General features: G+C 56.8%; 1 protein-coding gene across 4 annotated transcripts in view; it reads right to left on the bottom strand.

Moving 5' to 3' along the window:
* TXNRD2 (thioredoxin reductase 2) overlaps positions 1-25879 on the bottom strand; it is a 56781-nt gene that overhangs the window by 2078 nt on the left and 28824 nt on the right. For all 4 annotated transcript variants that reach the window (XM_053588786.1, XM_053588783.1, XM_053588784.1 and 1 more), the window contains exons 9-16: positions 20205-20224; positions 19483-19574; positions 17705-17879; positions 7327-7463; positions 4587-4682; positions 4079-4171; positions 2448-2519; positions 2177-2274 (exon numbers count right to left, since the gene is read on the bottom strand). In XM_053588786.1, the coding sequence (XP_053444761.1) occupies positions 2177-2274; positions 2448-2519; positions 4079-4171; positions 4587-4682; positions 7327-7463; positions 17705-17879; positions 19483-19574; positions 20205-20224 (783 nt within the window). The remainder of the gene's footprint in view (positions 1-2176; positions 2275-2447; positions 2520-4078; positions 4172-4586; positions 4683-7326; positions 7464-17704; positions 17880-19482; positions 19575-20204; positions 20225-25879) is intronic.

Here is a 25879-nt window from a genome sequence, read left to right as displayed (position 1 = left end):
AAGGCGACCTCCTCCACCCCATCATACACACCATCAGCCAGAGCACACCTATCACTGCAGCCTGCACCCTCCTGGCTCCTGCTCAGCCCTGCCCTTCTCTCGGCACCCAGCACTTCTCACTCAAAGCAGCGTGAGGTCCCAAGCACCCACTGCAGGAGGCAGGGAGGCGGCTGGGGCTGATCCGGCATCCTGTCCCCACTGAGTGGGGTATACCATCTGGTCTGGCCTAGCCCTGCCACTGGGCTGAGGATGAGGATGAGCAGCTGCCCGGCCCCATGACTACCACCAGGTTCTCTGGCCCACCTGCCAGCGGCTGCACAATGCTCTGCTATGGGTGTCCTGGCGTCTGCATCGGCCCCTGCACTGCTGTGCATTCTTGGGGCACACTGCTTATCTCCCTGGGGGTTCAGCACACGTGGACGCCCCACAGGGTGCCAACGGCAGTAGCTTCTGCTGTCTGCCATTAGACTAGGTGGCCACATGTAGCTTTTCTTCTGTCTGTACACACGTGCTACACCAGTGCTGGGTTAAGCCCTAACTTGCTCAGTAGTATGTGCATCTCAAACTCGACTGAAGGCCTTCAGTGGGTGGGGTCCAGCCTCACCTGAAGCACTGGCCTCACCACTGAGCTGCTCCGACCTTCAGTGTCTCCCCTACAGTGTCTTTGGTACTAGATAACACACGTACCGAAACTGCTCGTCCTCACCAACCACAATGGTTCCTTGATGCTTTAATTATACATTACAATTCCAAATTTTAAATTTCCAAGGAACAGAAGTTTTCTACTATTTATTTTTATTGCCTTTCCCTCTGTGAATTGCTGATTCGTGTTGTGTATTTTTCTAATGGGTTGTTTGCTCTATATAGCTGTGACTATTATTGTTGACTTCTAAGAGCTCTTTGCATATTATGGAAACCAGGCCTTTGCAGTTGCATTATAAAAACAGGCCGCCACATTTTAAAGGGCTCTTCCAGAAACTTTTCTGGAAGCTGAGTGTCAGTCCTGTCAAAGCATGTTTGCATGGACAGTGGCTTTGTGGGAGACCCAGGGCTGTCCCCATTTCCTTTTGGCCACAGAGATCTCCCACGAAGCAGGTGCTGTGGATGGCTGAGCCTGCCAGGCCTCACACAGGGACCAGTGTGTGCCCAGGGCTGACCCTACCCTTGAGGGCTGTAGCAGGCCTCTCAGCAAAGGCTGCACCAGACCAGTGGTCACCCTGGGTTGAGCTTCCAGATGATGGTTCTGCCACAGATGGCTCCACAGCTCAGGGACCATGGACACGTGTCAAGGATGGGAGCCCACCCTGGATCCTGCTTCCTGCTGCTCTCTGGAACCCCTGTCCTGGGAGAACCCCCAGCCCCCAGAGATCCCTTCGCATGTTGGGAGGGGCCGGGAGGGCAACAGTGGGGCCAGAAGCTTGCTGCCCCATGATGGAGAAGCCCTATCCGAGGCTCTAGTTGCACATGGAGGAGGCTGAGGTGCTCCAGGCATCTGTCTTAACCCTCTAGGGCCTGGGCATCCCCTGGTCCTGCTCCTCTGCCCAGGTTTACACCCTCTCCACGTGCCCAGCCGCTCCCCATGCTGCACTTTCTGCTTCACCCACACATACTCAGCCCTGCCTGACTTTCCTGCTGCCAGGGTGCCATGTCCTGCCACCTCTCTCAGGCTCTGCACGATGTCCCACTCTCCAACTGCCCCGACAGCCCCCCTCCCCTCCTCTGCTGTGGCCTCCTGTGGCCCTGGGGCTCTGAAAACTCACAGCCTGAGCCCAAGACAGGGCAGACGGCAGAAGACACCCAGTGGCTGTGGGCGGCTCTGCAGGCTCATTTGTGATAGGATCTGCTTACAGTGCCTGAGGGGTCACCTGGTGAGCAAGGGCCCCAACCCTTGCTCAGCCAGACCAGATAGAAAAGCCCTAGACAGGGACCCGGGCCACAGCAGCCCCCCAGGCAGCTGACCATAGCGGACACCATATGGTGCTGGCTCAGCAGCATCTGGCTGGAGAAGAAAGCGCCTCCTGCCCATGGAACCTGCCGGCTGAGGATCCCTGCTGCTCACAGGGAGAAGGCCACATAAAAGCAACAGGAAACATGGCCCTTCCCACTGTAGTGCTGCCACTGCTCAGGGGGCGCCTGTGCAAGCACCACTGAGAGGCCAACATTCCTCTGGACTTACCGGATCCCCAGAGCAAATCCTTGAGTAACTTCGCCTGCATTGGGGCCGAGAAAGTGCAGGCCCAACACCAGCTGCGGGGGTTCCCTTAGGCACACCATCTGAAAGCCACGGTGTCTTAGCCACGGCATGTGGGGGGGCTGGCCCTCTGAGCTCACACGGCCTGGCTGAAGCCCTGCAGGGCCACCCACCTCACCCCATGGCGAGTCTTTTCCCTCCCTCCCATGGCAGTGCACCCATGATCGGACCTCGCCCTGAGCCCACAGATGCTTACCTTGATGTAACACTGGGACGCGTCCCGCCCAGCCACCGTGAACTCCAGTGGTTTATAATAGGCATGATAAACCTGGTGACAGGGAACCAACTATTGGATTCGGTGGCCACAGCTAAACAAGTTCTGTGCCATTTTGCAACTGTGATGGGCTATGTGGACAGGGCAGGGGTGCAGTGGGGACCCAAAACCATCCATTTGGCCCAAAAGTATGGTCTGGGGTGACAATGCAACCCCCTCTCCCACAAGCAGGAAGTCAGCTGTCAGAGCCACATGGCTACCCACGTGTCCCTGACTGTGCCACACTGCAGAGCTCAAGGCTGGGCACAGGACCCTGTGGCGTCTCCAAGGAGCACAAATAGGTGGGCTTAGCCCCCCATGACCAATGCTGGGAGCAAGAATGGGTAGGTGGCCACCCGAGCTCCCCTAGGCACCATGGCGCTGGCTCAGTCCTCACTTGAGCAAGGCTGAGGGGCAGAGAGGCGCTGGCCACACTGGAGCTGTCGGACAAAAGCTTTCAGCACCCGCAAAGGGCTCGACAGCATGTCCAGGGTTGCGGCCGAGTAAAAAATGAGCAGGGCCTCACATGTGCTGCACAGCCATTATTAATTAATGGAGCTTCAGAGAATATTGTTCTAACTAAGACAGAATTGAAACGAAAACAAACAAAGGGGTATTTGGCCATTCAACATCATGAAACATAAAACAACATTATAAAATGCCACGAACATATGGCCTGATGTACTTGTGATGAATCAAACAAAAACAGCAAATAAAGTGCCTCAGGGAAGGCTGGTCTGTCGAACAGTCCTACTGATGGAGGGGCCTGGGCTGCAGAGGAAAGGCTGGCCCCAGAGCCCAGGGGTTGTCCCCAACAGCCCTAGGCCCAGCAGCCCAGGCTGTGAGAGGTTTGCTTTCCCCCGTGCCTGAAGGCTCAAGCAGCAGCAGCAGAATGAGACTACGCCAGAGACCCCAAGCTCCTAAGACTGGAGGGCTTCAGAGCCTCCTCGCATCCCTCCAGGCCACGCAGGGCCAGGGGCCACCTGCAGGAGCAGACCTCAAAAGCAGCCTTGCCCTGTAAAAATCCCCTTCCTTCAGGGTGAAAGCCTGAGTCTGGAGGAATCTGGGAGGAGGATGAGAGGCAGGACCAGGGCAGGTTGGGGGTTCCTGTCTGCCAGAATCCTCCAGTACCCTGAGACCCTGGTGGAGGAGCTGGTGATACATAGTGGGGACCCCAAAGTTGCTAGACAGGCCTAAAGCATGGCTTGGGGGGACTCGGGGGCCACTGGGCAACAGGGCCTCTCTTTGGTTCTTCCTTGGCCTTAGAATGAGGAAGCCCGGGGCCCTTTCCTTGCCCTTGTGACACACAGCAGCAGGTGGGACCCAAGACCCAAGGCCTCAGCCTCACCCCAATTGCTAGCGGCCTTGGCCTCACCCTAGTGCACTGCCATCCTTCTGGCTACACCTTGGCCAGCAATGGTTCTGGGCACTGCACCCCAACTGCCAAGCCGCAGCCCCAGGAAGCAGGAACGCTGGTACCCTCTCACCTGGCCTTTGTCCAGGGCAGCGTTCTATGGGACAAAGGCTACACAGGCATCACCGTGTCATCTGCATCTGTCCTCGGCCCCACTTACCTCAACATGCTCCTGCCCGTGGCGTGCCACAGCCTCTTCCTCTGACAGCCCCACGCAGCCGTACTCCAGCGGAGTGAAGACGGTCGTGGGAACCTGGGAAGCAGGTCTTGGGTTAGGCAGAGCCCTCCCCTCAGCCCAAATCAGAGTCCCCGCTGTGTGACATGGACAGCAGTGATGGTAGGCCGGTCCCTGATGCACTGGTAGGCAGGCCACAGCATTCCACATGGTTCCTGGGCTTAGCTCTTTTTTTGTGTGTGTGTGGTTTTTGGCTGGGGCTGGGTTTGAACCCACCACCTCCAGCACATGGGACCGGCGCTCTACTCCTTGAGCCGTAGGCGCCACCCTGGGCTGAGCTCTTAACGCTGAACCACACACCACGCTCCCACGAGCACACACACATGTGCACAGGTGGGCACGGCACACAGCTGCACACACACATACCCCCTCACCCCAGGAGAACCAGACCCCGGCCTTCCCAGGCTGGAAGGAGACCTGCCAGAGAACTCACGCTGTCGTAATCCATCAGAGCTGAGGACTGGCCGAAGAGCCGCTGGGCCAGGAACTTCCCGGCCATGATGGCCGTGGGTGTCAGCTCGGGCCGCCCCTGGGGAAGGCACCAGGGGCCCCGTCAGCACATCCAGGGAGTGTGTGGACTATATCACCACCCACCCCTCTCAAGTGGGCGTCTCCGTCCGAAACACTGTTTGATGCCAAGCACGGTGAGGCTGGAGCCTTCCCCAGTCAAGGCTGGACCTCCTTCAGGCATCCCCGGGCCTCTCCCTGGGGTGCTCCCCTCCCTCCTGCTCCAGGGAGGGGCCTGCGGTTACCGCCCCCACCCCCAGAAGAGAAAGCAAACTGCTTGTGAGCCAGCCCACTGCCCTCGCTCGCTGGCTGGAGGCTTCTTTCTGAAACCCCTTCCTCACGCTGCAGACCTCGGGCAGCTGCCCCCTGACAAAGCTCAAAAGAGATCCTGCTACCGTTTGCATTAACTGGAATTCCAGCCAACACGGGCCCCAAAAGCATTCCATGTGCTCCTGACACGCCGTGCGACTGGCACGTCATAGCCCATGACAAATCCCAAATCAGATGGTCGCTGTGCTGGAGACCCCTCCGTCCTGCCTCGGGCATTCCTGCACGCGTCTGCCTGGGACGGGTTGCCCATCACCTCTGCGGCAGGAAATACAGATGTTGTCTGGCATTCCAGAAATGAATGGAGATCCGTAGAGATAAACTCGGGACTGCAGCCGTGCATTCCAGCAGGCCTGACTAAGCAAGGAAACACCCCAGGGTAGCACACAATATCTCATTAAACAATGGCCCCTGCCCCACCCGCAAGCTCACTGTTTCCAGCTGGGGCCACTGCTATTAACACTTCCCACTGCTCTGCTCAGAATGACCTTTGCAAATAAGTGGGCTTAATTTTCAAATAAAGAATGGTTTTATGGGTGCTGTGCTTCTGGCAACACAGTTCAAAATGCTGCAGTTTCTACCTCACCAAGGCGGGCCTTGGAGCTGAGTGGGCTCCAACCAGCAGCAAGGAAGTCTGCTTCCCAGTTGTGCACAGACGGTCGTGATGCCCTCCCAGGCACAGCACCCGGTCTCAGGGCACAGTGCCCACAGCATGCAACAGATCCCTGTGATCAGAGCTTGCCACATCCAAATGGCCCGTGGGCAGAGGATGCACTTAACAGAAGTCACATTCAGCCTGGCCAAGCACACACGGACCTCAGGACAGTCAATAACACACGAGCCACTGACTTCTGTTCACACAAACAGGCTGACTAGATGGTTCAACACAACACAGTGGTGTCCACCTGGAACATCAGAATGTGACCTTATTTGGAAAAAGGGTGTTTACAGATATAATTAAGATTAGGGCTGGCTTGGCGCCTGTAGCTCAGCGGCTAGGGTGCCAGCCACACACACCGGAGCTGGAGGGCTCGAACACAGCCCAGGCCTGCCAAACAACAACGCCAACTACAACCAAAATATAGCTGAGCCTTGTGGTGGGCGCCTTTAGTCCCAGCTACTTGGGAGGCTGAGGCAAGAGAATCGCTTGACCCCAAGAGTTTGAGGTTGCTGTGAGCTATGACACCATAGCGCTCTACCAAGGGTGGCAAAGTGAGATTCTGTCTCAAAAAAAAAAAAAAGGATTAGAGCTGAGACAAGGTCCAGTTGGAATCAGGGTGGACCCTAAGCCCAGTGAGGGACATACTGTGTGAGACAAATAGGGCAGCTGTCAGGCAGCAGAGGGGCGTGTGTGAGGGCTAGGTCAGGTGATGTGGCCACCACTGGGAGAGGCACAGAGGGTCCTCCCCAAAGCTCCTGAGGGAGCTCGGCCCTGCCCACACCTTGGTTTCTGACTTGGGGCCCTCAGAACATTGGAGAATAAATGTGTTGCTCTGAGCCACCCAGTATGTGGTGGTTTGTCACGGCGGCCCTCAGACACTGACACTGACAGGTCTCACTGCAAAGAGGGACGTGGCCAGGGCTTCTGAGGCTTGTCTGACCAGGGACCCTCCTGAGCCATGCTCCTTGGGACACACTAGAAACACACAGGATGGCCAGCTACTCCTGAGGCTGTGGGGGCCTGGCACCCCCATGCTGACCACACAGGGCTTGTGCTGGGGGCCCGTGGAGGTGGAGGAATTCCACTAATGGGTGCTATGGCCCCCACCTTCCAGAGCAGAGAGTGAGACAGGGATGGAGCCACTGCATGCCCATGGTGGGGCCAGCTCCCAAGTCCTCATGAGGTCCCCAGAATAAGCCGGCTTCCTACCCAGGAGAGATCAACACTGGTCTCCACTCCACGGAAGCAGTGAGGGGGCAGAGGCTGTCCCTGAGGGATGCCCAGCAAAGGCCAGGCAGAGGCAGGGAGGGCAGGGCCAGCCACTCAGCCCTGTGGGACAAGATGGCCCCAAGGGTGTCCAGCAGCAGCATTTTTGAGACTATATCTCCACCACCTGTGGGGAGGCCAAGGCCTGTCCTGCGAAGCTGACCCAAGACAGCTCCCCAGTATGGATCTGCTGCCATGTTCTTAGCAGTTTCTAAGCCACTCCACCCTCCCCTCAGCCTCTTGCCACAGAAGGGCAAAAGGTCGAGGGAGCAAAGTCTGGGGCTCACCTCCTCCCAGAACAAGAGCCTGCTGGTCCCAGGGGTCTGGGCCTCCCCACAGGACCCCAGCCAGAGCATGTGACCCACCTACCAGGGGTAGGTGGGGACCCCGGCTTCCAGGGCACAGGCCTTACCTCCGCCACGTCACCTATGGCGTAGATGTGGGGGATGGAGGTGGCATCCCGGGAGTCCACCAGGATCTTCTGACTAATGGGGTTGGTTTTCACCCCGGACTTCTCCAAATTCAAACTTTTGGTTTCTGGAACTCGGCCTGGAGGAGATAAACAGAGGGCTGACAGGTTTCCTTAGCAGTTTCAACCTAGGTGCCTTTCATAACCATTTCTCAGGACATCCACTCAGAGTTGGTCAAACGAGAGGCACAAATGCCATTGAGGGCCTGTGGGGGGTGGACGCCGGTGTCTGAAATGAATGGTGACCAGGTGACACGGCCAGCACAGGGCTGCCCTCCCACTGAGGACACAGTGGCTGCCCGTACTGTTTTTTGGTGAGTGTAAAGGAGCAGGCACTCACCGACGCCATGCCTGGCAGCAGAGTGAGAGCACAGACTCCAGAACCTTCTGCATGACAAGGCCCCTCTGAATGCTAAGGCTCTGCCTCAGGCCACCAGGGAGGCACTGATGTCCTGTGTTGACTTCATGGGAAGAACCGGCCTGCCATGGGCAAGGCTGGTGTCCAGTGCTCTGCCTGGTCTCTCCGCATCCCCTGCCTACAGTCCAGCCCAACATGATCAGGCACTGTGAGCCATCAGCCGCCAGGCCTCAGAGTCCAGTGGGCCCTCCTTCCAGGGACACCCAATGGCTCTCGGCCTCCTCGTCTGGACAGGCTAATGCCAAGGGGCCACAATCCAGGCTGCATCCCAGCTGATGCTCAGGCCCCAGGGGGACCCCGCCCAGGTGGGATCTGAAGGTCTCTTCCCTTTAGGGGACGGCTGGCCCATGACCCCAGCACAGGGGCCAGCCAGCAGAGCCAGGAGCTAAGTCCCTGGCCACCCCACACTGTGGCCCCTCAGCTGCCCAGCAAACAGCTCCAGCAATCAGCCCTCAGGGCTGAGAGAGGTGCTAGGCCAAGGGGAAGTGCCTGAGCCCAGCAGGCCCATCCCAGGGTGCAGCCGTAAGCTGCTCCTGCTCTCAGATGCAGAGGTGAGGGCAAGGGGATGGCCAGTCTTGGGCCATTGCTACTGCCTCTGCCATGGCCCAGGCTGGAGGGAGTGTGGCACACAGCCAGCAGAGGTCCCTTTCCTGGCTGGACCAGCAGGTGGCCATAGCAGCTCTTCCCACGGACCCCCAGAGGGCAAGGGCGGCAGGCGGCTATAGCAGCTCTTCTCACTGACTCCAGGAGGGCAGGTGGCCAGGCTGCTCTCAGTTCCCAGGGGTTCAGGACAACTGCAGACAGACAAAGTGACTTGTCGCCAAAGGGACAGCTCCATAGCTCATGGTGGCTTGGACGAGCCAGTTTCCGGCCAGGAAACAGGTTGCGCCTACCTAAGATCTGGAAGATGAAGCCCCTGAGAAAGGAGAACCTTAAGTCTCCAGCTGCTGTCCCAGAGGAAGAAGTCAAAACATGGAGCCTCTGCTAAGCTAGGCTTCTCAAGTTCACAGGAGGGAGGCTCCAGCCTCTGTGCTCTGCTCTGCCACAGGCATCAGGTGCCAGGCAGGCTGGCACCAGCACATCAGGCTGGATATAGGTGATGCCAGGCCATGTCATAGGGTGGAGCCAAACCCCTGTGGCAGATGCGGCACCCGGGGCCAGGCCCAGCACCTCCTGGTGACCACACTGTGCTGGCCGGCCCCAGGAAGCCAAGAGCATTTCCTCATGTTTCTCTTGGTAATTTTGGCAACGGTGAACCTTAATAGGTGCTGCCCAAACCCTACCCCCAGGATCCAAAGGAAATAAAGACAAATTCAAAAGGAGTCACAGGAGTTAGTGACACAAGTGTGCAGCCTGGTAGCCTCTGTAGCCCATTTCACAGCTGGGACATTTCAAGATGTGCTGTGTGTGCACACAGAAGGTTCACGGAATGTGGAGTTGGCGCTGAGGGCTGGCTGGAGGGCAGGCGGGCATGGCCCTTGCAGCATGGACATCCCTGTTCTGGTCTCACAGGGGCTGCACTGCTGCTTCTGAAGTGAATGGGAAAGGAAAGAGCTGTGCAGCAGGCAGCTGGGCCCAGCGGCCGTAGGTACCAGGGCCTGGATGGTGGGGCAGGAGGCCAGTTCCACCCTTGTCTCCAAGCCATAGGGCAATGTCTCCCAGATGTGACAGGTCTTGCCAGAAAGAATGCTGGGCCCCAAGCCCTACCGGCCTCACTGAGCAAAGGACCAGAGCAGTGGCTATGGCAGAGACAGGGTGGCCCCTGCAGTCCTGTTCCCTTGTGCTCAGAGTAGAGTTAGGCCAGGGGCCCAGTCAGGTGTTGTGGGCCCCACTCAGCTCAGGCCTGGAGCCCCAGGGAATGGAAACGAGGTGCTGAGCTGTGAGCCTGGCCACTGGCCACATGAGAACGGTGGTCTGGCAACGCCCAGCCCCAGCCCAGTGGGACCTACACAGTATGAGAAAAGGTCAGGCAATCTGTTCCACATCACCCCCCCTTGTGTAAATATAAAGGCAGCACCACTCAGGCAATGTGGGGGTCAGGGAAGCCCCCACCTACCCTGCATCTGCCTCCCCCCACCAAACCCCCATGTTGAGCTCAGAGTTCTGCCCCAGCTTGCCCTACACCTGGCTCCAGGCTGCCCTGCAGAGGCTTTGCACACTCTAGGCTCCGTCCCTTGGCCTTGGCTCTTGAACACCTAGTGTGGTATTTGCCAAGTACTGAGTGGGCCCTGCTGGGGTGGGACATCTGGGGGGATCCTGAGTCTCCGGCCTCTGGACATCACTAGGAGACCTGGAGCACTGGTCTGTCAGCAGAACCTCAGAGGAGGCAGAGCTGACGTGGGAGCCCCCCAACCTGGGCAGGGGCCATGCCCTGAAACGGTCCTTCCTAGACTCTGCTCCTCCCTGAGGGCGGCCTGCAGTCTCTCTCATGCTGTTTGTTTTAATTTGCACTTTTTCGATGACTAGTAGAATTAAGTAACTTTTGGCCACATGTTTGCTAACTGTGTCTCATCTTTCATAAATTGCAGGTCCCTGCCTGTCCTCACTCATTTATAGAGATCTCCACGCCATTCTGGCCTCATTGTGGGTATGTGATGCTCCAGGGTGTTTTCTACAAAGTGTGAGGGCACGAAAGCTCCAGATACAGCCCTGGGGTGGGCCGCACCCGTGAGTAGACTTGTTGCAGTGTGTGATCTGTGGGCAGAGGGAGGGGGCTGGCTCTGTGTTAAATCTTCCCGTGAACCTTGCTATATTGGCTTGACTGTATCAAGGGTGCCATGAAAGACATCGTCCCTGACCAAGCTGGCCTTCCAGAATCCGTCTGGGCTAAAGCAGCAGATGGAACAGCTCCCTTCTGCCAAGGGCATCCACACAGGTAGCCTCCCTGTGGGCACCTTGCTGGGACAGTCATATGCTGCCCAGGGGAGAGGCCTGGGGACACTACTGCAGTCACCTCCCACAGCCCTGAGACCAAGGAGACCTGAGCGAGGCTTCCCTTAGGCTCCAGAAAGGTCGTCTTCTTGCTCATCAGAGCCATGGTCAGCATGGGAGTTAGAGGTGACCAAACTGACAGCCATCCTGAAGGCTGGACAGGCCCATAACACAGATAAGGCCAAGAGGTGACGCCGGCCACAAGTGCAGGCTATGGCCATAACCCCAGGAGCATCCCTTCACACATGGCAACCACTGTTGGCGCCTCTACAGGGGCGCCCCTGCAGCCCCAGAGTGGGTCTCATTGCTGCCCACTGGACCAGGTGTCTTCAGGGGAACAAGACTGCACAAGAAAGAGGGCTGGGGCTGACAGCCCAGCTAAGTCTCTCCTACCAAAGCAAAAAAACATTCAGGCACAAACGCATGTCCTCATGTCCCGCTCTGCAAGGGAGCCGGTGGGCCCATGACTCAGAGAACTGGGTCGAAACCTCAGAGCTGTGGACCCCCAGGCCCAGCCAGGTACAGCCCCTCCCTCTAACCCCTACTATCTGGGATGCCCCCGGGCTCTGACATGGTGGCAGATAGCCCCGCCAGCCTGGCCCCAGCCACCCAGGTGGCAACTACCCATCCTCCTCTGTGAACACAGGAGGGACCGACAGCAATTCCATGGCCTCTCTTGCCCAGTGATGCAAAACAGGCATGCCCTCTGATTTCACGCCTGCCTGGGGCCCATGTTTCCAAAGAACAGCCCATGTGACGAGGGGAGGGTTAAGTGCTAGCAGCAGCCAGGTATGGGGAGACAGACAGGAGAGCCTGAGGACGGCTGACACTGCCCTGCCAGGTGGCTCCACCCTCAGGGCCGGGTGGGCCACCTGGCCACTGTCCTAAAGAGCATGTGGCCCCTAGGGCAGCTGTTGCCACTTGCCCTGTGAAGTCCACGGAAGGCAGAGGGGCCACGCTGTGGGACTGGAGTCAGACCCCGAGACTTATTTTATTTCCTATTTATCTTTTTTTTAACGTTTCCTATTTATTATACTATTTTCTTTGCTTCCTGCTGGCTGCCCCTTGGCCTGTGCAGCCACGGAAGGCAGAGGGGCCATGCTGTGGGACTAGAGTCACGAGTCACAAAATAAGACCCCGAGACTTATTTTATTTCCTATTTATCATACTATCGTCTTTGCTTTCTGTTTGTTTTGGTGGATGTCCCCTCTCAATGAGCCCCAGACCCCCCTCCACTGCAGTGAGTCCCACCAGGGGCAGGTCCTGCTGGCCTTGCCTGCCAGCAGAGACTCTGTGAATGAATCAATGACCCTCTGGATTGTGGTGTGACCAGATGCCGGTTACTCACTGTGCCCGCCAGTGGCTGCCAGGGGCCCATAGACCATCTGATGGTGTCTCGTACCCTGGGAGGTTCCCTGAGGGCGAGGGGCTGGGCTTCCCCGTGGGCAGCACAGCCTCCCTGTTCCAGCTGGCGACGCATCAAGTAAGCTCACGCTGGCTCCTGAAATTCTGGCTAGCTGGAAGTGCCGTGGAGCCCTCAGCTCAGGTGTCTGGGAGCGCTGGGAAGGAGGGCACTCCAAGGTGGGACATGGTTACTGCTCTAACAACTGTTACCGTAGTCTCCCCACAGGTTGGCTGCTCCATGGGGCACTCACTGAATTCAGACGCCCACGACAGTAGGTGTGGACAGACCTGATCATCTCCAGAAGGGTTTTCACTAAGCTTTTTTTTTTTTTTAACAGTACTTCCTTTGATTTATTCATGCACTCATCTTTAACTGGTTTCCACTATGTTCTAACCATAATCCTGAGTCTGACTTGGAAACAGATTCAACCAGGTCAGTGCAGAGTCACACCAGACCGTTCACACAAGTCAGGACATAGGGATAAACTGCTGGACTCCAGGCTGACAGGTAGGCTCAGGGTGCTGCTGCCCTCTGCCCTAGCCAGGCCCCTGAAAGCTGTTGGTGCTGCCTTGAGCTGCGGCTGAACTGATGGTGCTGCTGTGGGCGCAGTGGTGCCGGGGGCCACACAGTGTGGTAGGGAAGGACACAGCCACCTCTCAGAGTTTAGAAGGTGCAGATAGGGCACTGTGAATGTGAATATCCACTTTCTTCCTCTCCAAACAAAAAAGGAAAGAAACCCCCCCCCACAAGCAGATTTGGGTCTCTCTCTCCCTCTTTGTTTTGAGAGGATCGTCTTACTCTGTTGCCCAGGCTGGAGTACAGTGCTATGATCACAGTTGCTATAGCCTTGAACCGTTGGCCTCAAAGACTCCTACTTCCCCTGCCTTCTGACTAGCTGGAACTACGGGTACATACCACCATGACCAGCAGACTTTTATCATTTTTCTAGAGAAGGGATGTCTCACTACATTGTCCAGGCTGGCCTCAAATTCCTGGCGATGCTTCCCCCTTGGCCTCCCAAAGTGCTGCGATCACAGGCCCAGCCTTTGGGCCTCTCTTGATGTCAATAATCACAAACTTCAAAACTGTACTGAAACAGAAAGGTGTCAGACTACCAAGGAGGCACTTGTGACCCACAACTCCTGCTCAGGCCCAGCCACGCCCCTGGGTGAGGCAGGCCAGGTCACCTCTGAGTCCCCACCGGGAAGAACACAGTGGGCTGTGTCAGTGCGGGGCAACTCAGCAGAACACAGCTGAGCAGAGATAGTTGCAGCTGTATGACCTTGAGCCAGCAGCCCCTGGGGGGAGAGAAGAGCTGGGCTACAGCCCTCCCTGGGCTGACCTGCTCCCTGCCTGGGTACCAGGCACACCCTCCCAGCTGTGGCCTCTGCCTGACGTCCTATGGAAGTTGGGAAGCTGAGCTCCAGAGCAAGAGAGCCAGCCCCACCCTGCCCAAGAGGCTGAGAAGCCGGTTTGCACACAGGCGGATGACTTGGAGCTGTCCACAGCAAAGCCCAAAGGAAAGGAAACAGCTTCAGTGGCTGGGGTAAGATTTGAGTTGGTTGTTCCTCAGAGTCACCTACCACACCAAGGAGTCCAGGTAGGCTGGGACTGCCCTCCCGGCCCTCAGTCGGTGGGAATGGTGGCCATCAGAGCTTCAGGCACCCAAGCTTGGAGAGGCCCCTCCTGCGTGCCAGCTCTTCCAACCATGGAGAGGCCTCCCGTGGCACAGGGACAGATGCGCTAAACTCCTCATTGTTGGTACCCCAAGAAGAGGGACAGAGAACCATGCAGGGGGCTGGGATGCCCCGGGGCACAGGACAGTCTCAGCCTGGCGTTCCATGGCTATGATGCAGATGCCCTCTGTCCATTGCTTAAAGCCAGATCTGACCTCGGCTGGAGCCTAGAAGCCTCTACGCTGGACTGTGTCTGCTCACACGCCCAACCTGGGGATTCAGGCCACAAGTGGTTAACTCAGTGGGCGAATCCAGTACAGCGCAGGCTGACTGTCTTCACTCAGCGCTGTAATCGGCACATCTGCAGACAGGAAATCCTCCTCGCTGAGGTTCCCAGTCTATTATCTGAGACACCTGGTGTGGGCGGGTGATTCACAGACAAACAATGAGCCAGGGCCCCCTGCACAGCAATTAACTGCTTTAACTGCTAACTCACTTAATCCACCACTGGAGATCAAGGCTGTGCCGAGAAAGGGGCTCCAGCCCTCCTCCGCTACCCAGGCTTCAGGGTCCACTTCCCAGTGCCAACTTTCACCATCCTCATGGCTGTGGCTGGTACGTGGGCAGGGCCCAGACAGGAGCTCTGAGGGGCACCTGGCCCGTTCTGTGTGTCCAATCTCCCTTTCTGTCTGTAAACACCCATCAGCCCAGCTCGTAAGGGCTTGGTATTGGCTGCTGAGGACCAGGGGCAGAGACCAAGATAGGGCAGTGCCCACCGTCCACTGTGCAGCCCCAGCATGTTTTATTTTAACCTACTGGAGTGGATCAGCCTGTGTTACCAGTGGAAATAAGACTTGGTTATAGGCTTATCAGAACAAGCCAGCAGAAAACATCCCCAGTTGTTAACCTGGGAAGTGGCTCCGAATGTTTACAAAACCCGGCTCTGGGGAGGTGCAGTCAGCACATGCCCGCGCAGCCCCCCTAGCAGGCCTGCCAGAAACCACTGCTGCCGCCCTCAGGAAGCAAGGTCAAAGGCCAAGGACTGTGAAAAGCTTCCACCCCCAGCATCAATCAAGCAAGGCAGACTGTCTGGGGATGCTCTTTTTGAAAATACAAAAAAACAAAACAAAACAAAAAACAGACGCCCCGTGGAGGAGGACGGGTGTAGATGCCATGGCATCTCCACCAGGCAGAGCTAAGCCTATCCCTAGCCAGGCCCCCACCAGGAAGCAAGAGGACCCCAGGATCCTCGAGGGCACAGCCCCTGCCCCGCTGGGACACTGCTAGCACTGTGGGCTCAGTGGACAGTGTCTGTGTGCCCAGTGTGGGGGTGGGTTGTCTGGGGAAATGTCAGGGGACAAAGAAGGAAGGCTGGGGTGGGGGGAGAAAGCCGCCACCTTGGTGTTTGGAGTGCACTTCTGGGTTCAAGCCATCACCTAACCTTGCACAGTGAACTTAGTTAACATTTACTTTTACAATTTGACCAAGAACGTTTCTCTTAGTAACTGCTCTGCTCTGGTTCACAAGGCCCTAAATTCACTCTGGGCCATCTCAAATCAAATCTGCTCGTGTGTCCCGATACAAAAACTGAGCCCTGGATGTGATGTCATTTCCAACTGCCGTTCCTCCCGGGTGGTTTTTGCAGAAACGCTTTGGTCTTCGAGGCCCCACCCAGGGGACATGGCAGCTCTGCCAGCCCTTCTCATAGCAGTGACAGAACAGCACTGGGTGCTCACTGAGCACGTGCATAAACCAGAGGACAGTCTGGGGGGACCGGGGTCTTCACCTGGGCTCAGTGTGGAGAAACCCCACAGAACTCTGAGTGCTTTGGTTGTTCTCACTGACAATGTTCAAGTTGAAAGGAGAGGTAGGAAAACTAGAAACCAAACCCAGATGCTGCAGGTGACAGGCAGCAGGGACATCTGGGCAGGTGTGCTACGTGCCCTGATGAGAACCGCAGGCCTCCTCACAGGGGCCACCATGCCCCAGCCTCTTGGCAGGACTGGGATGGGATGGCATGTGGGTTTGCCCATCAGGCTCTGTCTGCCCCTGCCAGGTCCCCTCAGACCTCCTACCCCAGGACCTGGGCAGGGGTCTCCTCCAACTGAGACCACACTCCCTGCCCTTGTTCTCAGGTGAGCCTCACCAAAGAGGCAAGGTGTCCACCAAGATCAGCCAGGCCACACGTGCTCAGCCTCCACCCTGCAAAACACTGGCCCCCACACCTGACAGAGGGCAGGAGGGTGCAACCAGATGAGTGGCAGCCACCCACATCTCCCCAGACAGGGCCCGAGGCTGCTGCCCAGCACTGGACACCATCTTTGGAATCCTACAAAGTGTGACTTCTGAGCAGGCCGGTGCGACACCCACTTCTAACGCATGATAGCCCGCAGAGCCAAAGTGACCTGTTGGGAGGTACCACAAGCCACAAAAAGGCTGGTTAGAGCTTTGTATATTGCAAACAGCCAGCTCGTGCACCCCGTGTTGGCAGGAGAGTTCTCTGCACTAGCCAAAGGGCCGAAGCAACCCAAGTGTCCATCGACAGATGGATGGATAAACAGAATGATTCAGCCATAACACGGAACGGAATTCTCACACATGCCATAACACGGATGAGCTCTGAGGACACTGCTCAGTGAAACAGCCAGTCACGGCAGGACGCACTCATACGAGGTCTCCAGAGTCAACAGATCCATCAAAATGGAAAGCAGAGTGGGGCTTCTGGGCTGGGGAGGGGAGGGGTGAGTTATCCTTTAACAGGCACAGAGTTTCAGTTTAAGAAGATGGAAAAGTTACGACGATGGATGGTGGTGAGGGTAGCACGTCACTGTGAAAGCCCTTAATACATTGAGCTGTGCACTTAAAAATGTTCGCATGGGGAAATCTATTAGTGTATGTCACTACAATTTTTATTTTTTATGAGACAGAGCCTCAAGCTGTTGCCCTGGGCAGAGTGCCGTGGCATCACAGCTCACAACTCCTGGGCTTAAGTGATTCTCCTGCCTCAGCCTCCCAAGTAGCTGGGCCTACAGGCGCCCGCCACAACGCCCGGCTATTTTTTTTTTTTTGTGGTTTTTGACCGGGGCTGGGTTTGAACCCGCCACCTCCAACATATGGGACCGGTGCCGTACTCACTGAGCCACAGGCGCCGCCCATAAATGGCTTTCAATTTTTTTTTTTTTTTTGTGGTTTTTGGCCAGGGCTGGGTTTGAACCCACCACCTCTGGAAAATGGGACCAGTGCCCTACTCCTTGAGCCACAGGCGCCGCCCCACCCCGGCTATTTTTTGATTATAGCTGTCATTGTTGTTTGGCAGGCCTGGGCTGGATTCGAACCTGCCAGCTCTGATGTATGTGGCTGGTGCCCTAGCCACTTGAACTATAGGCGCCAAGCCTCACCACAGTTTTTAAATTGTTAAAATCTATTTCACATTTGTGTTAAAAACAATTAACTTGAAACTATAATGTAAAATATATAATATGCTAAAGAAAAAATATACCAAGGCCTAACTCTAGTAGGAAATGCATAGAATTTCTACCTTGAAACCTTAGTAAACAATCTATCAAGGGGGGACTAACTGGCCTTTCCTCATTGGGGACTCCTGGCTGACCATCCAGGTCTATTCTTTGGTTCGTGTTTCCAGAAGGTTTCACAGGAGGAAGAATAGGAGAGGCACAGTGTGCTGGGGCTGGTGAGGTGGGTGTGGCCAGGGGTGGTGCGGTCCTAGAGGCCTAGACCGCAGCCACCCTGCTGGGGGCCAGCAAGATGGGATGTGGTCCTGGACGGAGCTGGGAGGGGAGGCAAAGATGCTGACGCAGGAATGAGGCTCTGCCGGCCTCCACGCACCTGGGGAGACCGGGGACAGGAGTGTGTGGCTCGGTGCAGCCTTACCAATGGCCCACAGGATGGTGTCAAAGGTGTCTGTGCCCTCACTGCCAGAGATGCGGTCCTCCCAGGTGACCTGGAGCCGGCCGTCCGGGAGCCTCCTGACTCGGGCAGGGGTGCAGCCCCTTAGGAACTGGGTGCCGTGAGACGCCATGTGCTCTGTGACCAGGGCAGACATTTGCTGAAAGACACAGGAGGCCAGGCCATGAGCAAGGTGGCAGTGAGACCACCACCAATAGGACAGAGGCCCTGCTCTGCTCGCAACAGCCCTGCTGCGGCTTTAGTGGCCCTGCTCTGCTCGCAACAGCCCAGGTGAGGACCCAGGAGGGATCTGTTTGGAAGATAAAGTGGGGTACCCAAGGCCCCCACCCTGGGTCTTCTTGCCCTCTATAGACTGTCTGGCCTCCTCTGGGCTCCAAATCCTCAGATTGGGCCTTGTAGTTGGCACTTGCTTGGTCTATGGGCTCCTCTCAAGGTGCTAATTACCTAAGTCCCCACTAAAGCCAGTGGTAAAGAGACTTCCTTCTCCTAGGCTCTGCCACATGGCCCTCTGCCCCACCGCCCACCCCCAGGCCCCGTCACCTCTGTCCCTGAGACTATGCTCTACCTGGAAACACAGCAGGTAGGGCACAGCTGCTCCGTCCCTCCCTCCCACCGTCCCTCCATCACAGCACCCTGCTGTCATAGGCCAGCAGGGTCAAGAGGAAACAAACAGTCACCACTTAAATTCCTTGACATCTGTGCAGGTAAGACAGTAGGCTCTGGACCGTGTGTATAGTAGCCCAGCCCAGGAGGACGACAGCCAGGCGTTCCGGCAGAGGCACTGCCGTGCAGGGCACAGGTCCCGCCTGCATCCCTCTGGAAGCCTGATGGGCTCAGAAGTACTGGTCCCTGAGGGGCAGCCATCATCCCCCGAGTTGTGAGTCCCCTGCACTCCCCTTGGTGGCATCCACCCTGGCACGGCCCTCACCCCTGCAGACCCCTCTTTGCCTCTCAAGCCTCCTTTGCCCAGACCTGCACAGCTCTGCACCCAACGGGTCTTCCTTCCTGGGGGTTAGGGAGTGTTTGATCCCCCACACACCATGACAACCGCAGAGTTCAATTTTAACAGCAGATTTTTCCTTGAAAAGTTTTTAGTTAACAAAAAGAAAACCTCAGGCCAGGCACCTGTAATTTGAACTCTTTGGGAGGTTGAGGTAGGAGGATCACTTGAGGCCTGAAGTTCAAGACCAGCCTGAGCAACATAATGATTCCCTGACTCTACGAAAAAATACAAAAATCAGCCAGACATGGTGGCCTGTGCCTACAGTCCCAGCTACTTAGGAGGCTGAGGCAGGAGGATCGCTTGAGTCCTGGAGTTCCAGGTTGCAGTGAGCTGTGATCGTGCGACCACAGTCTAGCTTGGGGATAGACAGAGACCTTCTCTCTATAAAAAAAAAGAAAATCTCCAGGCTCCAATTACAGGAGCTCGTCCTGCTGACTGTGGGCTTGGACGAGGGCTGCCACACACTTGTGACCTCCACGTGCACTGTGTGGACACAGGCCACGTCTCTGACCGCTGGTCCCACAGTGGTGTTCAGGATGGGGGCTGTGTGCACCTGTGCCACTCACCCTGGCTTCCATACGACCTCTAGTTTCACTCCCCCCAGGACCTGAGGGTGCTTGGCAAGGAGGCAGCAGGGAGTTGGGAGGGGGGTCTCTGAGCTGAACAGGTGTTGGGCAGACAGGAACATGGCTCTTGAGGGAGCTGAGCTGAGGGCTGGGAGTGGGGTCTTTCACACTACCTGGTCAAAGCCGCGGAGGGGGATACTGCGCATCATGACGGTGGTGTCCAGCCCGATCCCAGTGAGGAAGCCAGCGCACTCCAGGGCCACGTCTGCATGCAGGCTAAGGAGCCCCAACAAACTGTGTTTCACGAGCACCGGGGCAAACCATGGCTATGAGCTGGCAGCCCACACCCACCCATCTGCAGCCAGCCCAGAGACTCCCAACCTGAGCCCCCACTGCGGGCTTCCCTCTCAGCCCAAGCAGGGAGCCCCTGGGCAGTGCCTGCTGGCCAAGCCTGTGCCTCTGTGGGACATGCCCGCTCTGGAGTTAATTTTAGCTTCTGGGGCCAGGCCCGTAACCTGGTGGGGTCTCAGTCACAATGGAGAGCCACCCCGTTAGATCCAGAGGAAAGACTTTCAGCCACTTAAGGCTCAAGGTGGTTATGGCCACCTGTGCTCTCAGCAGGCAACCCATGGCTTTCATCTTCCCTCACATGACCCTTCTCCTGACCCACCCGGATCTGACTGCTCCCTCTGGAGAAGTGGGGCCAGAGCAGGGCTGCTCTCAAGGGAGGTTGCCTGGCCGCCTCGCGGCTGTCTCCAAGTGCAGTTGAGGAAGAGCCTCCAGAGGCCCCATATCAGAGGCAGCACTTGCTGGGAGGGAAGGCAGTGAGGGTGGGGGACCAGAGGGAAGGGAGTCCATGTCCCAGGACAGCCACACAAATGCTGGCAAAGGATACAGCTGGCCCCGACCACCAACCTGTCAGAAACAGATGCAGAGAGAGAGGTGAGTGTACATGTAGCCCAAGTGTGGGTGGAGGACCCTTCAGCCTGCAAAGTGCCTGTTCAAACAGGCGGCCCCGGGTACGAAGCCCACTTCTAAGAGGCTCCAGCTGTGACGCGCAACATGACAAACAGTGCCAGGAACCACCAAATAGCCTGGTGGTGAAGGGCGAGTGTAGGTGACAAACAGCACCTGTCCCCTGAAAGGCATTGGGATGTGCTAAGAAAGACCAGTGGAGACGCACAGGGCTGCCTTCTGCCCCTTGGGGCTTTGCAGGACAGTGAGGGCACAGACCACGGGGTCCTGGAACATTGTCATCTGAAAGCAGAATGCTCTTGGACCATGCACAGCCAGGCAGCAGGCCCACGCCTGCCTGTCCAGCCCTGCCACGCCTCCTTTACTCAGCTCCACAATCCACATGTGTGCACACACGAACACGTGTACTCACACGCCTGTACACATGCGTGTGTGCAGACCCGCACACACATGTGAATGGGTACAGATCCTAACACAGCACAGGACTCTCAGGGGACAGGCCCACGTGGGTGGGCTCCTCAGATCACCCTTCAGTCTTTGAAGGAGAGGAGGTAAATTAGGGACAGATAAGCCCCACGTCAGAGTTAATCCTGGCAGGTACTAATGATATAATTCCATTTCAAAAAGCGGTGTATCCCTTGGAGCATCTGCAGTGCCTTGCAGGGAGCATCTGGCACGTGGCTTACTCACAAGCGAGGGATGGGTCACACGGCAGTCACATCCAGGACAGGCCAAGATCGGATGGCCAGTTGGTCATTGCAAGACGGTCCAGGTGGCTACATGCCCCAGCAAGCGAGGAAGATGAGGGAGCTCACAGCCTCCCAGGAGAGCAGGTGGGGGGTGGGCATTCTAGGCCCCATACTGGACTGCCACATCTAAGAGACAGGGGCTGTGCACATTCAGACATGTCTGGTGACAGGTACTCTGTGTGCAGAGGTGCGTTTACAAAACCTATCTGTTTTTGGCTTGATGTATTTAATGACTGGTATAAGCCTTTTTTTTAAGATATGAAATTATGAGTTCCTGGAAATACAAATAGAACTCAGCTGCCTTGAATATCCTGCCCTCAACACCAGAGTGGAGCTGGGTCAGGGCCTAGCACATGGTGCCCTCTGCACACCTGGAAGTGACCCTGTGTAGGCAGCCAGGATGTGTGGGCACCAGGGACTGATGCCAGGGTGGCCTCTGTGGGATACTGGGTCCCTGCTCATTGTGGAGACTTTCTGTCCCGGAAAGCTGACCCTCTTTTGGGACTGGGCTTGTAGCAGCTACAGTCCATAGGATGGGGCTGGGCTGTTCTCCAGGCCTCGACCCCAGTGCCAGGGAAGTAATGTCACCTCTTGGCACTGGCACAAGTATTTTCTATTTCTGCAGCCCACATGTGCCCCACTGATCCCTGGCACAAAGTGGTGATATCGACAGGGCCTGCATGGGGGTGGGCGGGGGCCACGACCTACCAGCCCCTCCTGAGAAGCCCTCCTGTGCTTTGGGACTCCTGCTTTGGCAGCCATGGGGGAAGCTCCCACTTCTGGGACTACGTCAAACCCTATCCCTGAAGGTCTATGTGGGAGGAGGTGGGCACATTCCTGCAATCTCTTAACAGAAGCTCGGACTCCACTGTGTGGAGGTAACTTTGGGGCTCTTCTCACCCTTGAACAAGGACTCTTGACAGCGCTGGTTTCACCTCCCCCACTGGTCACACAATTCGAATGTCTGCCCTTGAAGGGTGCAGGACACAAGAACTCAGACTCAGGCCCCCTGGGTGGGGGTGCAGGGGACCAGATAGGAACAGTGGGGCTGAGGCCAGCTGCAGCGGTGACCAGTGTAGGCCATGCCTGGCCCCAGGAGGATGGCAGTGCTGGCCACAGAAGTCAAGCAGCCAGCCCCAGGGCTAGGGGGCTATGAGCACCCCTGTGGCGGGAGCCACTCACCAGGACCCTGACCATACTGGAAGTCACCACCCTGCACCCCGAGAGCCTTGAATTCAACCTGACACATGTTCCGGGCAGCTCTACTCTCTGTGCCTTTTCCAAAGAGGCAGAACTACTGTGAGATTAGCCTAATCACAGGGCAGGTTTCTTGTTCAAAATCGGAATGGGGGTTGGAATAAAAAACAAAAGCATTAATTCAGATCCTTGAAGCCCAGGCTTAAAGAGCAATCCATCGGGCTCTCGAGCTTAAAGACCCCTGATCCGCTCTCTAAGGGGAAGGAACACCCACACAGGTGAGAGGCTCTTGGGAGGCACCTGCCAGCCCAGGAAATGCCAAGCGGGCTGCCAAGCTGCGGGCTCCCCAGGAGGCAGCAGCGGGAGGATGTCCCAAGGCCACGATCTCTGTGGGGCCAGCTCCTGGCTTCCCTGGGACATGCCAACCCCATCTAACCCTCAGGGCCCGATGCTGGGCCTGCCTCCACCCAGCCGAAGCCCTCCCTGTGCCCATAATGTCTCAGCCACCAGAATACGCTGGACAGAGGGGCTGTGACGTCTGGTGACCAAGTCCCAGGCACACTCTGGTCTCCCTCCCTCAGGACACAAGGACATGATGTCACAACAAGGGAATGTGGACATTAACCAGAAAATGAAAATTTAAGCAGCAGTGATTTTTCCTAAATACTGTGATGTCTTTCCTGAGATAAAATTTACCTTCTTTTTTCTTGTGGTTAGGTTAGAGAGAGAAAAATGGCCGCAGTGCCTGGTGGCTTCTGGATATAATAAGGATCAAACAAAACCTCCCTCCATGGCAAGCTCCTGACAGGCAGCACTAAATCAGCCCAAGTTATAAAAACACTCTGGCTCCGAGAGCTCCTGTAGTCCAGGGACGACAGCATGGGGCTGTCGGGGCACCTCGGTGAGGGGACAGTCCCACTGGCTCTGGTCACCTCCTCCCCAGGGCTGGCAGGAGAGGTCGGCCCATGTGTTGTGGGCCGCTGGGGGCCTGGCAGGGCCACCCAAGAGTGCAGCAGGAGCAGGCAGGCCCTGGATGTCCCCTGGAAATAACACCTCACACGCTGGGCCCAAGAGTATATCTGACAGGGGAAGAGCAGGCTCATTCCTGCCCTCCGTCCCAGCCCAGGGGGCCAGCTCAGAGCCTGGCTTTGTAGAAACTGACCCCCTGACAAGCGAACCCCAGGCTAAAGTACCAACTAGCCTGCCAGGGAGTTGATGTGGGCCTGGAATGGAGTGATCAAGATTGCCCGTCTTGGAGTTAGGGCACCTGAGCCCTGAAACGCTGCGTGGAAGTGCAGGAGGCAGACGCTGGGTACGCAGCCTGAGGGGGCCTGCAGGGTGCAGAGGCTGCAGGTGGGGGTGGCCCTGGGGCAGGGCAGAAAGCTGGGTCAGAGGCAGGGCTCAACTCCAAGGTACCCTGGGGTGGCCCACTCCGGGCCTCAGGCTCTTCCTGGCTGGACACACATTCCCACCCCCATTCCTATCCCTTAGAGGGGCTTCCTGGAGCAAGCCCACCTTCCTTGCCCTCCACATTTGCCCCCACCAGGAGGGTGCTCTGTGGAATGGAACAGCTTGGTCACAGGTCACATGTTCCCCTTGTCATGGGGGCCGTGTGTCCTTACACCGCCTTCCTCAGCTGGCAGTGGGCAGCTGTCAGCCTGCCCAGGGGACCCTATTCCTTACCCAGAATCCTCCTCACGTCTTCCATCCATCCCAGATTTCAACGGAGAAGTGAAGACACAAGATCAAAGGGAAAGGTAGACACAAGACTGGTGTCCAGGAGGCTGAGGCTGAGCAGGTGCCATCCCAGAGTCCCATCCAGAGCCCCCACGGGCCCAGCCCCTCCCCAACCAAAGCCAGGAGGGCCTCCCTTCCTCCTATGGGTCTGGGGCAGCCAGGATGGTCCCGCCCCACTCCACTGGGCCCAGAGGGTCCTGCTCACTCCTTCACAAGCTCACACTGGCCTTTCCAGAAGTTTTTTCCCCATCCCCATCATCTTCCTGGGTTCCAAGCCAGGTGCTCAGCCCACTCTGCCAACAGGTGTGGCCCCCTTTTTGCCAGCACCTGGCACTGTAGAAAGGTGCTGTTTAATACTGTCTCCCCTTGACTGGGCTTAGGCGTGATCACCCTGCCTCTGCCATCTGTCCAGCTCTGGGCTCCCTGTGATCTGGGTACTAGTGAAGGAGGAAGGGAACTGACTCCCCATACCAGGTCCAAAATGCGCTGTGATGCCAGGTGGTAAAGACAGTGAGGAACAGCCTCCAGGGCTGCCAGACTGCAGCCCCCACTCGCCAGGCCTAGAGCTGCTGGTCACTGTGCCCCAGGGAGAAGGTACCCCAGCACTGTCTGTGTGGTTGGCAGGTAAGAGGGAGCAGGGAGGCCTGTGCATACCTGGGGCCAGCAGGCCAGGCTTATCCTTGAGCCACCTGGGGACATGGTGCCCACCACAGGCAGAGGCGCAGGGGCGCCAAGCACCCTGGGCTGCCCACCTGGCCGCCTGGACAGGGCCCAGCAGAGCAGTCCCTCCCCCACCTCCGGGGGGGAGGGGTGCACTCAGGCTGAGGCTGCAGCCCTGGGGTCCATATTAATTTCAGCTCCATTTTAAAAGTGAGTTAAAATAAACATGGGGAATATTTATAAGGCAAATAAATCTGGTAGAAACAGCCCCTCCAAGTGTGAGTGGAGGCCTCCCCCTCAGCCCCAGCCCAAGCTGATAAAATACAGAAACGCTACTGTAGACCCTGCGGGCTTATTTTGACTGTGGCAGAGGAATGTAACATGTAAACACCGACTCCCATATTACACTGTTACAACTTGCATTAACAGCACGGGACAAAAGCTGCATTTTCACAGAAGCATCGTACAGGGATATATCTCCAGCTTAATTTTTAAAAAAACCATTTCCTCACATAAATCATGCTCAGAACTAAACGGGTGACTGATACATTGCAAACACTTTTTTTCTTAAACAATAACATACCTAGATTCCTTCTAAACGAAAGAACTTAAAAAAAAAAAAAATCTTCTAAATGTTTTTTTTTTTCCTGAAGAAAATAAACAGTACCGTTTCTTTCCGGACCAAAATATCTGGGGCCATGTCTTTGCGGCAGAACCGGCCGTCCCCAGCCCAGGGTCTGAAGGAGCCAAGCCCATGCCCATGCCCAAGGTGCCCGGACACCACAACCACAGGCCTCCCTTCTCTGCCCCAAGTGGGCAGCCTTTGACAGGAAACATGAGTGGCCAGGGCTCAGGAGGATGCTGGCCCCTGGTGACTGGCACTTCTAGAAGGCAGAAGCACACACAGGGAGCTCAGCCAGGACAGAGGTGCCAGCACGGAGAGGCTGGAGAGCATAGACAGATTCCACTAAGAGAAGTCCATGTGGAAGAAAACCAAGCCAGGGGGCAGAGCTCAAGGCAAGACTCAGGCAAGACCCTAAGCAGTGAGGATGATGCTTTGAGATGGGTGCAGGGGCTCAGGCCATCACCCGCAGTGGGAGCCTGCAGCCCTCCTCCTCCCAAAGGATGTAAAAGAAAATCCAACTTGTGGAAACCCTGAGGGGAAACACAGGAGCTTTTTTTTTATAGTGTCTGGCCGGGGCTGGGTTTGAACCCACCACCTCTGGCATATGGAGCCAGCACCCTACTCCTT

This window comes from Nycticebus coucang, chromosome 4 (assembly GCF_027406575.1).
Source record: "Nycticebus coucang isolate mNycCou1 chromosome 4, mNycCou1.pri, whole genome shotgun sequence".
NCBI lineage: Eukaryota > Metazoa > Chordata > Mammalia > Primates > Lorisidae > Nycticebus > Nycticebus coucang.
This window is presented reverse-complemented; position numbering and strand designations above follow the sequence as displayed.